This window comes from Lutra lutra, chromosome 5 (genome assembly GCF_902655055.1).
Source record: "Lutra lutra chromosome 5, mLutLut1.2, whole genome shotgun sequence".
Classification (NCBI taxonomy): Eukaryota; Metazoa; Chordata; class Mammalia; order Carnivora; family Mustelidae; genus Lutra; species Lutra lutra.
In genome coordinates, this window is record NC_062282.1 from 49,252,550 (window position 1) to 49,268,399 (window position 15,850).

The 15,850-nt window shown below is 35.3% G+C and overlaps 1 protein-coding gene across 2 annotated transcripts in view; it reads right to left on the reverse strand.

The window, feature by feature from the left end:
- Window positions 1–15,850, reverse strand: part of SOX30 (SRY-box transcription factor 30) — a 31,663-nt gene that overhangs the window by 6,254 nt on the left and 9,559 nt on the right. Inside the window, exon 4 of one of the 2 annotated variants that reach the window (XM_047731874.1) lies at window positions 13,659–14,151. The exons of the other annotated variant lie outside the window; for it this stretch is intronic. Within the exon in view, the coding sequence (XP_047587830.1) occupies window positions 13,659–14,151 (493 nt within the window). The remainder of the gene's footprint in view (window positions 1–13,658; window positions 14,152–15,850) is intronic. 2 annotated transcript variants of the gene reach the window in all.

Consider the following 15,850-nt stretch of genomic DNA (forward strand, 5'->3'; position numbering starts at 1 on the left):
GATGAACATAGCATAATGTATAAACTCATCAAATCACTATATTGTACATCTGAAACTAATATAAAATTGTATGACAACTATACTGAGAAAAAAAAAGAGAGTTCCTGGGCAGGGGGGCCATGACTCTGGAACAGAGGATAACAACCTAACTTTTTAATTGAATCTCCATAATAAGTTAAATTAAAAATATTGTTTCTATTGGAAAGATTTGGAATGGATATTAAACTCTGGTTTTAAAGATATTTTCCAAATAAAACTTTTGCAAAGTGAACAACCAAAAAGATTATTTTGCTGTTTAACAAACCGCTTTTTTAAGGCAAATCTAAAAATTCTGCCATCCCAATCTGTTTGCTAATTTTTTTTTTTTTTTTTTAAGAAAATTCTCTCTTTCAAAGGCGCAGAATGGGAATCATAGGAAGGGGTATACAAATGTCCAAGCGAGAGTTCCCTGGACTCATGGACTCCATCTAGTGACAGAATAACATAAACATTATAACCACACTCAGCAAAACCCCCAAGTTGAGGGTTTCACTTCATGCGCCCACATTTTTTTTAAAAAAGTCAACTTTGTTTTCTTCCCTTTAAAATATAAGTACAATTGACAAACTAGACTATTATCTCAAACACTTTGAAAATATGGAGGTATCTTGAGTGGTTTGGTATCCCACCCCCAAATCTCCCAAGTGCTGGGTACCTTACCCTTGTTAAATATCACAATAATGAGGCTAAAGTTCCAAAATTTTTCAGGTTTCCCTTCCTACTGCCACATCTTCCTTCAGGCATTTTTAATATAACACATATGTCCTGAACACATTATCCTTTTAGCTAGTATGACTTTGCTTCTGTAGCTCTTCTACCCTCAACCCTCCATCCACTGAATTACACAGATACCTCTCCCTCCATAAAGCACTCACTTCAGCTAGAAACAATTTACCCACTATTTGTTTTCAGGACTCAATGTAAGCAAGATACTACATAAGACTTGGTGGAGAATTTAATTTTAAAAGAAGATCTAGAATCTAGGTATATACTAGACATGTGCTAAAGTCTATAATGCAAACTCAAACATTACATGGCCATATAGATATGTTAAAAACACATTATAGGGACGCCTGGGTGGCTCAGTTGGTTGAGCGGCTGCCTTCGGCTCAGGTCATGATCCCAGCGTCCTGGGATCGAGTCCCACATCGGGCTCCTTGCTCAGCGGGGAGCCTGCTTCTCCTTCTGCCTCTGCCTGTGCTCATGCTCTCTCTCTCTCTCTCTAACAAATAAATAAATAAAATCTTAAAAAAAAAACACACACATTATATTCAGAAAACAGATCAATTAAGATAAGAGTAATCCTAGAAGTTTGCATGGATGAAAAATAAGTTCAGAAGCACTGTGGTGTAGTGGGAAAAGCATCAACTAGAATTATTAGAATGGTAATATTAGCCAAACATGTTAACCAACAATAAGCATTTAGTAGGTTCTCTAGGCATTAGCCAAGGAATTTATGTGTTATCTCAATTATACTTTAGAACAACTATATGAGACAGATACTGTATCTCCATTTTACAGCTGGGAGTAGAGAACCTTAAAGAGATTGAGTAACTTGCTCAAAGTCATATAATTAGCGAGTAGTGAAACCGAATCAGGCAAGCTAACTCTAGAACTTGTTCTCCTAACTACTGCGCCACACTACATGGGTATCTACTCTGCCACTTAAAAACCTGGTAACCTTAAGTAAACTAAGTTTTTCTGAGCCTTGGACCCCTTATATAAAACAGAGATAATATCATCTGTTCTGCCAACTTAAAAGATCTGTCAGGAGGAACCTGAGAGAGGATATCTATGCATACTTTAGAAATGAAAAACACTTTTAATGTATTATTATTTAGTTTTACAAGAAGTTACAGGTAATAATACATTCATAAACTCAGACACTTACATGTGTGTATAACATTGATTTTCAAAAAGAATGCAAAGATAGAACAAAAACTAGCTGAAATGCTGGCATTTAAGAGGCAAGATAGAAGTGGGGAAGAAATAGGCAAAGAAGCTAGAGTTCTGAGAATGGACTTTGCCTTATGGTTTTGACTTTGAAACCACATAATTACTTTACATAATTTTAAAACAAATGTAGTATTTAAAAAGTAATCCCTAAAAATTAAAAGCAAATGAAAACAGATGAACCCCAGTTATATCAAGTTGTAGTTGCCTTAACTACACAAACATTATATCAAGATAATTTAAATCTGGTATTTTTCTTGTACCTTCCTGGTAAGATACACCCTAAAGAGAAAAGAATCACGAACAAATCTTACACTGCATTGGTAATTTTATTGTTTGTGATAGTGCTGCTTTGAAACTACTGATATAATTGTTTTGAAGTTATTCTCTCTCTCTATATATATACACACATATAAACACATCAGAAAAAAACCATGTTTGGTAGGATAAAGCAAATATGTTATTACCATTAGGAAACAAGATTTTTAGGGGGAAAGATACTAGCACGTAAGATCAAAGCACCTCATTTGAAACAAGAATATTAAATTTACTTTGGAAATATCAACATACACTCAGGAAGTATTTTTCTCATTCAGAAAAATACGTATTGGGCGCCTGGGTGGCTCGGTGGTTAAAGCCTCTGCCTTCGGCTCAGGTCATGATCTCAGGGTCCTGGGATCGAGTCCCGCATCGGGCTCTCTGCTCAGCAGGGAGTCTGCCTCCTCTCCTGTCTCTCTCTGCCTGCCTCTCTGCCTACTTGTAATCTGTCTGTCAAATAAATTTAAAAAAAATTTTTAAAAAATACGTATTTTCTCATATTCTACACTGCAAATCCCTAGATACTTTTTTAAATTCAGTAGCAATGAGCATCCTTATTGCCCAAATTGTGATTTCAGTAAAAGGAACCTGGATTTCTGGGTAAAATGGCTGGTTCCAGGTCTGATGTGTACAAAATGTACAAGATAAGCCTAGGACTTATTGTGCCAGAGAACAAAAAAGCTATGAAAGATTAAAGACACAGGATATAACTTGTAGCCAACTGGACAAATCAAAAATAAATAAATAGATAATTTGAGCATCAAAAGATATAATAATGACTGCAATGTATCAAAACATACCAAATATACAGAAATCTACTTGTTCATGATGGTGTTCCTAAACACCAAAACAAGACTCCTGGTATGAGGGGAAAAATCAAGAACTTATCCTACCCTTCTGTATTTCTGAGTAACCAACTGAAGAGGGTTAAGTTTTTCTTCAAAAAAGCATTCTAGCTAATGAGTGAAGGAATATTGAATCAAAAAATCACCATTTTGCAATCTCATGGTTCTAGGCAACAATCCCCATAGGCACTAAAATCATTGCACTGGTATTTCTCAACCTTAGCTGACCATTACAATCACCTGAAGAAACTTTTGAAGAAAAAAAGAAAAAAAAAAGAAAGAAACTTTTAAAGAATTCTGCTGCCCAGGTCCCACACACACAAAAAGTCCAATTTATTTGTTCGGAATTCTTCAAGTGATGCTACTGTATAGCCAAGAATTGAGAAGCATCACTTACCTATCATGATAATACCTGAACCTACAGATCATTCTTGACATCACTATTAGAATAAAACAAACGTTATGTACCTCTTGATATGATACACTACAAATTACACAGCACCACCCATGAGGTATCATTGCCAAAAAAAGAGAGAGAAAAGAAAAATGAAGAGAAAGGAGGAGAATAAAAGCAAAAAAAAAAAAAAAAACCAAAACTGAAACTGAATCAAATCAAGTTGCAAGAGCTATCATTTCACAGGGGGGAAAGGGTAATAAGGTAACATGTAAATAATATCCAAGGATAAAATAAGCAAAATCCAGGATGAGGATTACATGTTTCTTCAATAAATACAAGGCATTAAAAAACAGTAAAAGAGGATAGAGAACTGTTCTAGCATGAAAGAGGCTTAAAAAACATAATCACATCCAATACGTATATCTTGTTTCGATCCTGTTTATATTCCGCTGTTTACACATACCATAGTTTATCTATTCATCTACTGAAACACATCTTGATTTGTTCTGTTTTGGCAACTATGAATAAAACTGCTATAAGCACATATATAAGTTTACACATTTGTGTAAACATAATTTTCTTTTTCTTTTCTTTTCCTTCCTCTTTCTTCCTTCCTTCCTTCCTCCCTCCCTCCCTCCCCCTCCCTCCCTCCCTCCCTCCCTCCCTCTCTCTCTCTCTCTCTCTCTCTCTTTCTTTCTTTCTTTCTTTCTTTCTGGTAAATACCAAGGAGTGTGATTGCTGGATCATATGGTAAGAGTATTTTTAGCTTTATAAGGAACTGCCAAACTGTTTTCCAAAGTAGCTATACCATTACGCATTTCTACTAGCAATAAATTAGAATTTCCTTTGCTCCACATCATGACCAGTATTTGGTGTTCAGTATTTGGTGTTGTCCATATTTTGGATTTTGGCAAAATAGATTTGTAGTGATAGATTTGTAGTGATATCCCATTTAAATTTGTAATTTCCTAAAGATACATAATGTGATACATCTTTTCACGTGCTTAAATGCCATCTGTATATATTCTTTGGTGAGGTGTCTGTTCAGGTTTTTTGTCCATTTTTAATAGGCTGTTTTCTTATTGTTAAGTTTTAAGAATTCAAATATTTTGCACATTTTGTGTAACAGTCCTTAATCAGATACATCTTTTGCAAAAATTTTCTCCCAGTCTGTGACTTGTCTTTCATTCTCTTGATACCACATTATTTGATATAGTAGCTTTGTATAGTAAGTTTGAAGTCAGGAATTGTGAGTCCTCCAAATTTGTTTCCCCTTCTCAAGATTGTTTTAAAACTATTCTGGGTCACTTACAATTCCATATAAACTTTAGGGTCAGCTTTTCCATTTCTGTAAAAATAAGTCATTGGGATTTTTGAGAGGGATTGTATTGATTCTGCAAGTCACTTCGGGAAGTACTGTCTTCTTAACAATAGTAAGCCTTCTAAGCATGAACATAAATACTTCACATTTATTTAGATCTTTAATTTCTTTCAGTAATGATTTGTAGTTTTCAGTTTGTAAGTCTTGTACCTCTCCCTCATTAGATTTATTCCTAGGTATTTTAGTCTTTTTGATGCTACTTTAAATAGAATTGTTTTCTTAATTTCCTTTTTGGATTGCACATTGCTAGTGTATAGAAAATTCAAGTGATTTATGTATATTGATCTTATACCCTGCAACTTATCATTAGCTCTAATAAACTTCTGCAGATTCTTTAGGATTTTCTTTATATCGGATTTTCCATACATAGGATCATGTGTAAAAAGAGATAATTTTATTTCTTTTGTTTTGGATGTCTTTTTTAAAAATTTTTATTTATTATTATAAAATTTGTTTTCAGTGTTCCAGAATTCATTGTTTATGCACCATACCCAGTGTTCCATGCAATACATGCTCTCCATAATACCTACCACCAGGCTCACCCAACCTCCCACCCCCTGCTCCTCCAAAACCCTCAGATTGTTTTTCAGAGTCCACAGTCTCTTATGGTTCGTCTCCCCCTCCAATTTCCCCCAACTCCCTTCTAGGTGTCTTTTTTTTTTTTTTTTTTCTTGCTTAATTTCTCTGGCTAGAACTTCTAGTACAATGTTGAATAGCAATTGTGAAAGCAAACATCCTTTTCTGGTTCCCAGTCTCAGGAGGACAGCTTTTGGTCCATCATCAATGAAGATGATATTAACCTTGGGTTTTGTTCAATGTTGAGGAAGTTCTTTTCATGTTGAGGAAGTTCTCTTCTCTTCCTAGTCTGACAATTCAGTTTTGAAATCAGGAATTGTTTTTTTATAATAAAAAAGATGTTGGATTTTATCAAATGCTTTTTTTTTCTGCATCAATTGAGATAATCAGGTGGTTTTGTTCCTTCATTCTATTTATAAGGTGTATTACACTGATTTTCAGATGTTGAATCACACATACATTGCTAGGGTAAATCTCACTTGGTCTTGGTATATCATCCTCTTAATATCCTGCTGGACTCCGTTTGCTAGTATTTTATTGAGCATATTTTACAACTATATTCACAAGATATATTAGTCTATAATATGTGGTATCTTTGTCTGGCTTTGGTAGCAGAGTAATGTTGGTCCTAGAAGTATCCCCTCATATTTTTGAGAATTGGTGTTAATTCCTCTTTAAATGTTTGGTAGAATTGACCAATGAAGCTATCTAGCCTAGGGTTTTTCTTTGCTGGGAGGTTTTTGATTACCGATTCAATCTCTTTTTTAAAAATTAACATATAAAGTATTATTTGTTTCAGGGGTACAAGTTGGTGATTCATCAGTCTTACACAATTCACAGTACTCACTATAGCACATACCCTCCCCAGTGTCCATTACCCAGCCACCCCATCCCTCCCCACTCCCCTCCAGCAAACCTGGGTTTGTTTCCTGAGATTAAGAGTCTCTTACAGTTTATCTCCCTCTCTGGTTTCATCTTGTTTCCTTTTTTCCCTCCTTCCCCTATAATCCTGTGTCTTGTTTCTCAAATTCCTCATAACTGATTCAACCTCTTAATATAGGTCTGTTCAGATTTGCATTTTCTTCTTGAGTTGGTTTTGATAATTCACTTATTTGTCCACTTTAGGTATCTAACTTGTTGGTGTACAATTATTCACTGTATTCTCCTATAGTCATTTTTATTTCTTTAAAGTTGGTAGCAATGTACCCAATTTCATATCTCATTTTAGTAATTTATGTCTTCTCTCTTTTTCTTAGTCAGTCTAGCTAAAGTTTCACCAATTCAATTGATCTTTTTAAAAAGCTAACTTTTGTTGATTTTCTTTTATTTCATTAAGCTCTCTTTTTTCTCTTCTTTACTTTTCTCTAATCATTCCTTTCCTTCTGCAAGCTTTAGGTTTTGTTTGCTCTTCTTTTAGAAGAGAAGGTTTTGTTTGCTCTAGTTAGGTTGTAACTTTCTTGTTGATTTGAGATCTTCTTTTTGAATGTAGGTCATTGCAGCTATAATTTTTCTGTTACTCTATCATGGTTGGAGAAGAAACTTTGTATTATTTAAATCTTTCTAAGTACTTTTGAGACTTGCTTTGTGATCTAACATATGGTCTATCCTATGTGCAATTGTGTGCCATTATGAAGAATCTATATTCGAACATTGGATGAAACATTATATATGCCTGTTACGTAGTTGTTCTTTCCAGTATTGTATAGTGTTCTATTTCCTTATAATCTTCATTCATTTTGGAGGAATGATCTATCCATTATTTAAAGTATTCATAGCTAACATCATACTCAATGGTGAAAAGCTGAAAGCTTTTTCTCTAAGATTAAGTTTGGGAGGGGTGCTGGGTGACTCAGTCGGTTAAGCAACCAACTCTTGATTCCAGACTCAGATCATGATCTCAGGGTCGTGGGATTGAGCCCTGCATCAGACTCCATGCTGAGCAAGGAGCCTTCTTAAGATTCTTTCTCTACCTCTCCTTCTGCCCTCCCCTTTTTACGCTCTCTCTATGAATAAATAAGATCTTAAAAAAAGAAGAGAGTAAGACAAGGATGCTCACACTTGCCACTTCTATTCAACATAATATTGGAACTCTAAGCCAGAGATATCAGGCAATGAAAAGAAATAAAAGGCACCCAAACTGGAAAAGAAGAAGTAAAACTGTCTCTATTTGCACTGATATATTATACTTAGAAAACCCTAAAGATTCCATTGAAAAAAAAAGTTAGAACTAATCAACAAATTCAGTAAAGTTTGAGGATACAAAATGAATAAACAAAAATCATCTGCATTTCTATACACTAAAAACAAGCTATTATAAAAAGGAATTAAGAAAACAATCCCATTACAACTGCTTCAAGAAGAATAAAATACCTAAAAATAAGTTTAACCAGAAAGGTGAAAGACTTGTACACTGAAAATGATAAGACGTTGGTGAAAGAAACTGAAGAAAACATAAATAAACAGAAAGATATTCTGTGCTCATGGATCAAAAGAAGTATTGCTAAAATGGCTATACTACCCAAAGGAATCTATAGATTCAATGCAACCCCTATCAAAATTCCAGTGGAATTTTTCACAGAAATAGAACAATCAATCCTAAAATTTGTATGGAACCACAAAAGACCCCAAAGTCAAAGCAATCTTGAGAAAGAACAAAGCTAGGGGCATTATACTCCCTGATTTCAAACTATATTATAAAGCTATAATAAAACAATATGGTATTTGCATAAAACCAGACACAGATAAATGGAAAAGAATAGAGAGGCCAGAAATAAACTCACACATACATGGTCAATTAATTTACAAAGGAGTCAAGAATATACAATCAGGAAAGGATAGTCTCTTCAATAAATGATGTTAAGAAAACTGAACAGTCACATGGAAATAATGAAACCCCTATTTTATGCCATACATAAAAATCACTCCAAAAATTAAAGATTAAAGATTTGAACATAAGACCCTATATCGTAAAATTCCTAAAAGAAAACATAGGCAGTAAGCTCCTTGACATTGGTCTTGCTGATGATGTTTTGGGCTTGACATCATAAGGCAATAAAAACAGAAATAAACAAGTGGGACCACATCAAAATAAAAAGCTTCTCCACAGCAAAGGAAACCAGTAACAAAATGAAACAGTAAGCTACAAAATAGGAGAAAATATTTGCTATATCTGATAAGGCCTTAATATCCAAAATCTATAAAGAACTCATACAATTCAATAGCAATAAAACAACAATCCAATTAAAAAATAGGTGCTATGGTGAGTGCTGTGAAGTGTGTAAACTTGGCGATTCACAGACCTGTACCCCTGGGGATAAAAATACATTATATGCTTATAAAAAATAAAAAAATAAAGATAAAAAAAAATACCAACATACCTCAAAAAAAAAAATAGGCACAGGATCTAAATAGACATTTTTCCAAAGAAGACATACAGAAGGCCAACAGGTACATGATAAAGTACCTCAACATCACTAATCATCGGGGAAATGCACATAAAAAAACACAATGAGACATTACCTTACACCTGTTAAAACGGTTTTATAAAAAAGATAAGGACTAACAAGTGTTGGTGAGGATGTGGAGAAAAGGGAACCCTTGTGCACTATTGGTGGTAAATTGGTATAGCCCCTATGAGAAATAATATGAACATTCCTCAAAAAATTAAAAATAGAACTGTCTTATGATCCAGCAATTCCACTTCTGGGTATTTATTTGAAGGAAATGAAGACACTAACTTGAAAGAATAACTGTACCCCCATGTACATGTACAGAAGAAATTCCATACATACAATTGAATATTATTCAGCTGTATAAGAGGGAAGAAATCCTGTAATAATATGGATGGATCTTGAGGACATTATAAAATAAGTCACAGAAAGACAGGTATGGTATGATCTCACTTTATACATGGAAATTAAAAAAACATGAATTCATAGAGAACAGATTGGTGGTTGCCAGAGGGAGTATGGGGGAGGAAATGGGCAAAAAAGGGTGAAGGTGGTCTAAAGTTACAAACTTCCAGTTATAAGATATATAAGTCCTGGAGACATAATGTACAGCATTGTGACGATAGTTAATAATACCATGTTGTATATTTGAAAGTTGCTGAGAGACTAAATCTTAAAAGTTCTCATAACAAGCAAAAAAAAAATGTATGTTGTACACATGAAACTAATGGTATATATCAGCTATATCTCAAAAAAATATTTAAGACATCGACTGTCATTGTTAAGTTCATCTATTTCTCCCTTAATTCTGCCAATTTTGGCTTCATATGTTTTGGGGCCCTTTGTTGCATATGTATATGGTTATAATCACTGTATCTTTTGTTTTGTTTTGTTTTGTTTTTAAAAGATTTTATTTATTTATTTGTCAGAGAGAGAGAGATCACAAGTAGGCCAAGAAGCAGGCAGAGGCAGAGGGAGAAGCAGGTTCCCTGCCGAGCAAGGAGCCCGATGTGGGACTTGATCCCAGGATGCTGGGATCATGACCTGAGCCGAAGGCAGCCGCCCAACCAACTGAGCCACCTAGGCGTCCCTCACTGTATCTTTTTAATGTATTAGCTTTTTATCAATATGTAATGTCCTTCTTTGTCTACTGTAACAATTTTTGACATAAAATCTATTTTGTCCAATATTATTATAGAAGCCCATCTCATTTTGGTTACTATTTGCATGGAATATCTTCTTTTGTTTTTTCCCCTTTCAACCTATTTGTGTCTTTGGATTTAAAGTGAGTCTTTTGCAGATAGAATATATTTTGATACGATTTTTAATACATTCTTCCAATTTCTGCTTTTAATTAGAGAGTTTAATCCACTTATATTTAAATTGATTACCAGTAAGGAAGAACTTATTTTGCCATTTTGCTATTTTGCTTTATATATTTCATTTTTTTGTTTTTCCTCAGTTTTTCCATTAAGGTCTTCTTCTATACTTAATGGATTTTTCTAGAGGGCTACTGTGTTCCCTTGTTTTCTTTTTGCATATTTCTAGTTATTTTCTTAAATGGTTGCCTTGGAGATTACAATTAAAATCCTAAATGTATAACAATCTAATTTAAACTGATATTTACTTTCATTGGCATATGAAAACTCTGTATAAAACACCACTCCCACTTTATATTGTCATAAATTATATATATATATACTTTATTTATCCATTGACATAGATTTATAATAATTGCTTATGCATTTATGTTTTAAATAATACAGAAAAAAAAGAGAAGTTACTAACCAAAAATGCAGTAACACTGGGTTTTATAACTACCTATATAGTAACTTTTACCACTGTTCTTTATTTCTTTGTTTGGCTTTGAGTTACTGTCTAGTGTCTTTTCATTTCAGCCTGGAGTAGTCCCTTCAGCATTTCTTGTAGGACATGTCTACTAGTTCTGAAATTCCTCAACTTTTGTTATCTGGCAGGCTTTTATTTCTCCTTTATTTTTGAAGGATACTTTGTCAATTATAGAATTCTTGGTTGATGGCTTTTTTCTTTCAGCACTTTGTATCCCACTGCCTTCTGTCCTCCATGGTTTCTGATGTGAAATTGGCTGTTAGCTTTATTGAGAATCTCCTGTACAAGATAAGTCATTTTCTTCTAGCTGCACTCAAGAGTCTTTCTTCATTGTTGATATTTAATAGTTTGATTATAATGTATCTCAGTGTGGATCTCTTTGTATTTATCCTAGTTAGTAGTCATTGAACTTCTTGGATTCACATCTTCAAATTTGGATCATTTTTGGCCACTATCTCTTTAAATATTCTTTCTGCCCTTTACTTTCTCACCTTTTCTCCAGAAACTCTGATGATTATGTTGGTAGATCTGATGGTGTCCCACAGGTCCCTTAGATTCTGTTTACTCTTAACTATTTTTAATTCTGCCTCTTAGATTGGATGATTGCAATTGACCTATCTTTATACTCACTAATTATATTTTTATATTGATCTTTATATTCACTAATTCTTTCACTTTATATTCACTAATTCTAGTCATTTTATATTCACTAATTCTTCTGTCTGCTCAAACATGCTGCTGGGTCTCTATAGTGATTTTTTGTTTCAGTTACTGTAATTTTAAGATCCAAGATTTCTATTTGGTTCCTTTTTATAATTTCTGTATTTTTATTGATTTTTTAATCTATTTGGTGGTACTCTGTTCTCCTTGTTTCATCTAGTTCTCTGTCCATAGTTTCTTTTATTTCCCTTTAGCTCAAAACAGTTGATTTAAAGTCTTTGTCTAGTAAATCCAATGTCTGGGCTTCCTCGGGGATAGTTTCTGTTAATTTTTTCCTTGTAGATAGCATACCTTCTTGTTTCCTTACATGTATAGGAAATTTTTGTTGAAAACTGGACGTTTTTAGTATTACAATACAGTATTTCTAAAAATCAGATTTCTGCCCCTCCCCAGGGTATGATGCTGTTGTTTCTTTTGAGTTGTACTTATGTGTTTCATTGGTGACTTTTCTAGACTATTTTTGTAAAGACTTCATTCTCTGTCTTTTGTGATTATTTAAGTCTCTGTTCCATTAACTTAGTGATTTGGCAGCTTTCCTTAAACATGTAGAGCCAGACAAAGCAAAACAGAGCAAAAAACACTCTCCCGGTCTATGCAGATTGTTTCCGAGTTGGGGTACTCCTTCAGTGCTTGTCCAGGCTATTTACAGTTCTTTCTTAGACTCAATTTTCTACTTACACAGAGCCTAAAGATCAGAGGTGAAAGCTTACAGTCTTCTCAGGTGCTTGTTGAATATGTGTCTAGCCCTGGATGTGTGTGTGCCATTCTGGATTTCTCAGTATACATGGGAGCTTTTCAAAGCTCTTACTCCCCATGTACCTCCTTTCCCAGCCTCTTCTAGGATTTTCAGGGTGCCTCCTGCTTGCCCCAACTGTTGTCCCTTACCCCCAGAAAGCTGAAGTAGCGTATGCCTTTGAATATTTTTCACAAACACCACATGAAAGACAACTCAAATCCTGAGAGTATTTTGAGGTGCATGAAACAAAGACAAGCCCTTGAACCAATTCTTCAGGAAGCCACCAAATAAGTCAAAATGCACAACCATAATGCTTTGAGAAAAAAGGTCTATATTGCTTCCTCTAACAGCAAAAAGTTGTACCAGAACATGAGTCACCGACCCCTCAACCACCACTAAACCATAAAACGGGGAACAGTTGTGGCAAACTGAGGTAAGGCCTTGAAAACAAGCAATCTTATTATGAATTGGAGTAACGTAATATATACCTGAAAAGTTCTTTGAGCTATTGGTATGCCTAAGTGGGAAGTAATTTTACTTTCCTAAATAAGTAACAATAGAAGATTGGTACTGAATATGTAACACTCTAATCTTAGTAGTAACTATCTACTTATGCACTTAACAATTGAAAAGTAGAACTTTTACTATATTAGAGTGTTTGCTAGGAAGCTAAATTCTATCACTCCAAAATGAAAAATTATAAATTTGTTTTCCCTAGATGCTTTCCTATAAAAATCAATTCTTTCGCTGATAATTTATATGGGAATTTTTTGGGTTAAAAAGACCACTGTGTAACTTTGAACAAGTCATTAAACCTCCCAGACCAAGCACTTTCCTCTATAGTGTTGCTATTCAAAGTTTGGTCTACAAACCAACAGAACTGGCTTCACTTGAGAACTTGTTAGAGATGCAGAATATCAAGCCTACTATACCCTGGTATAGGATACTGCTCTACCCCAGACCTACTGACTCAGAATCTTCATTGTAACAAGATCACCTAGGAATGATACACAAAAAGTAAGTCTGAGAGGCACAACTCTATGAATAGGGTATGGGGAGAGTAAGTAAATGATCTTAAGGACCCTTATAACTGATTCTTCCAAAAAAAAATCAGATCTGACAACACTGGAGCCTGTATTATCTTGTGGTGACCATCAGCTACAGCTGAGTAGCAGCTACCCCATTAGATGGGGAATGAACTCCATTTGGCCTCCTAGTCCTCATCTAGCCTCCTTTGTGTATTTATGTTAACTGCTTGGCCCCTGTTCAGCCTTTAATCTAAATCAGATTCCAACCAGAATTGAGGGAGTCCCTTTCTAAATGAGGGGTACCTTCAGAGGTAAAAATTCATTATCTGTATGTGTCTTCAGGTGAAAGAAAAAAAATGTTCATTTACCTTGATGGGAAGTAGTGAGGTCCAGGTAGAAAGTAAGGGTGATGAAAAGAAAATCGTGGTGGTGTCCCAAACAACGTGGCTGGATGGCCAAGGGGAGGAGCTTGGTAGACATGTGAGTGTGGAATAGGAGGAGCCTGGGGGATTGGAGCACTTCTGGGACAAGTGGAAACGCTGGGATACTCCTTGGGAGGTTGGATGGTTGAGGTCGCAAATCTGGCATGGGCAGTACTTGCACTAGTTGGAATCCTGTTGGTGTTCTCCAGAGAGACGGGAGTAGGTCTCTTCATGGAGCGACTGGCTCCGGAGTGCAGCTGATGAGTGTCTGTTTGGGAGGGCCCAGCAAAGCGCTGGGGCGGGAGTGCTGGACGGAGAGGCAGACTTGGAGCCTGGATGCCCACCTGGGCAGTACTGGAGACGCTGGGCTGGAAAAGTGAGATGGGGCTTGGGCGCTGGACTGCAGGTGTGGGCAGTTGGATGGCAGGTGGGGCATCACCTTCAGAAATAAAAACAGCATAGGTCTGACATTAATTGAGTTGCTCCATGTTTTTCTTTATCCAGAATTTAATAAACTGTACAACCAGAAGTCCTCACTAACCATTTCACCTAATAACATTACCACATCACACCACTCTATTTCCTTTACAGAATTTGAACAAATTGAAATAATTCTGTTTACCTATTTTATATTTTTTTGTCTCTCTTTCCCATCTAGATTCTAAGTGCCATGAGAGGAGAGACCTGTTCTGTTTTGCTCCCTGCTGTATATCCAGAGCTCAAAAGTCTGTATGGCCTTCAACAAATATTTCTGAATAGATAAGTAAATGACTAAAGTTGAGTGATTGCGTGAAAGATGAAAACATACAAATGCTAATGTGTATATATAAATGTTTCTTTAAAAAAGTAATATGAAACTACTGACAGTGGTTACTTCTAAGGAACAATCATCTGGGAGAAAGGACAGGACAAAGGGCAGCTAGACTTTTATTATATATCTATTGGTACTGTTTGAATTTTCTATTGTGTAAATATATTAACCTCACTTTGAATATTGAGATTTCAGGGTAGTATATGGGTCATTTTTCTACTATTTCATATACTTCCCTATATTAAATTGACATTAGAATGACATTTAATTTTTTAATTGAAAAAATAAACAATCAGTAAAATTATTTTGCTTCATTGCATTCAATGTCAATGCTATTACAAAAGGAAATTCCCAGGTGAGAAGAGGACTTGCCATAGGTCAACAATTTGTGACAGATATGAAAACAGTATTTTGCAGCAAGGCATAACAAATATGGCAGAATCTTATAGGTAGGTGAAACAATCATGTTCTTGAACAAGAGAGGACTACTAATTGAGTTATCAAGTTATTCAAATAGCACATTTAGCCTAAACTTAATTAAACTTTTCCAAAGAAATATAGAGGGAAGCCACAGCAATAGAGTCATGATCTGGTTTATTCCAGTGCAGTTAGATCTCCAGTGCAGTCCAAGAACAGACTCTATGATTAGAAATATGTCTCTGCAAGAGACTGAAAGAAATGTAGATCTTTTCTTAGTGTTGCCGAGAGAAGGCCTTTCCTTCCTTCTTTCTCTCCAGAAAAGGAATATAATGCTCCTCTTAAGCCTGCAAGTAGGGAATTAAGGGATCTATCTATCTGTTTCAAAAATGGCCCCTGACCCAGTCAAGCACAGACAACACAGGGTCAGGGTGTGAGTGAAGCTGTCCTGATTCATAGTTGTTAAGGCTATGTGCCCCCCGACCCCTGTGAGGCACAGGCCTTAGACCTTTCCTGATTGATCAAGCATAAAATAATTTCCCTCTTCCCTGTTCCCTTAGAACATGTAAGTCTATAACTTATCACAAAATATTATAAATCTCTGTTACTTGCTTCTCTGCCACCCCTACCCACAATCGCAAAACCGGAAGCTTGAGAGCAGGAGCACTTTCATTCATACCTGCATCCCAGGTTTTGGCATGGAACTTGGCTAATAATAGTTAAGAAAGCTATAACTAGATGGGGGAAAAGAAACCCTAACAAATAAATCTATACCTGATAGCACTTCTACCACCGATATGACATAAGGAGAACTCCCTTATCTAAACAACAATGAAGCCAGAATGACTTGTAATTGAATTATCACTGTACTCAAGACATCTGCTCCTAAAAGCTAGACCTCTGACCCAGG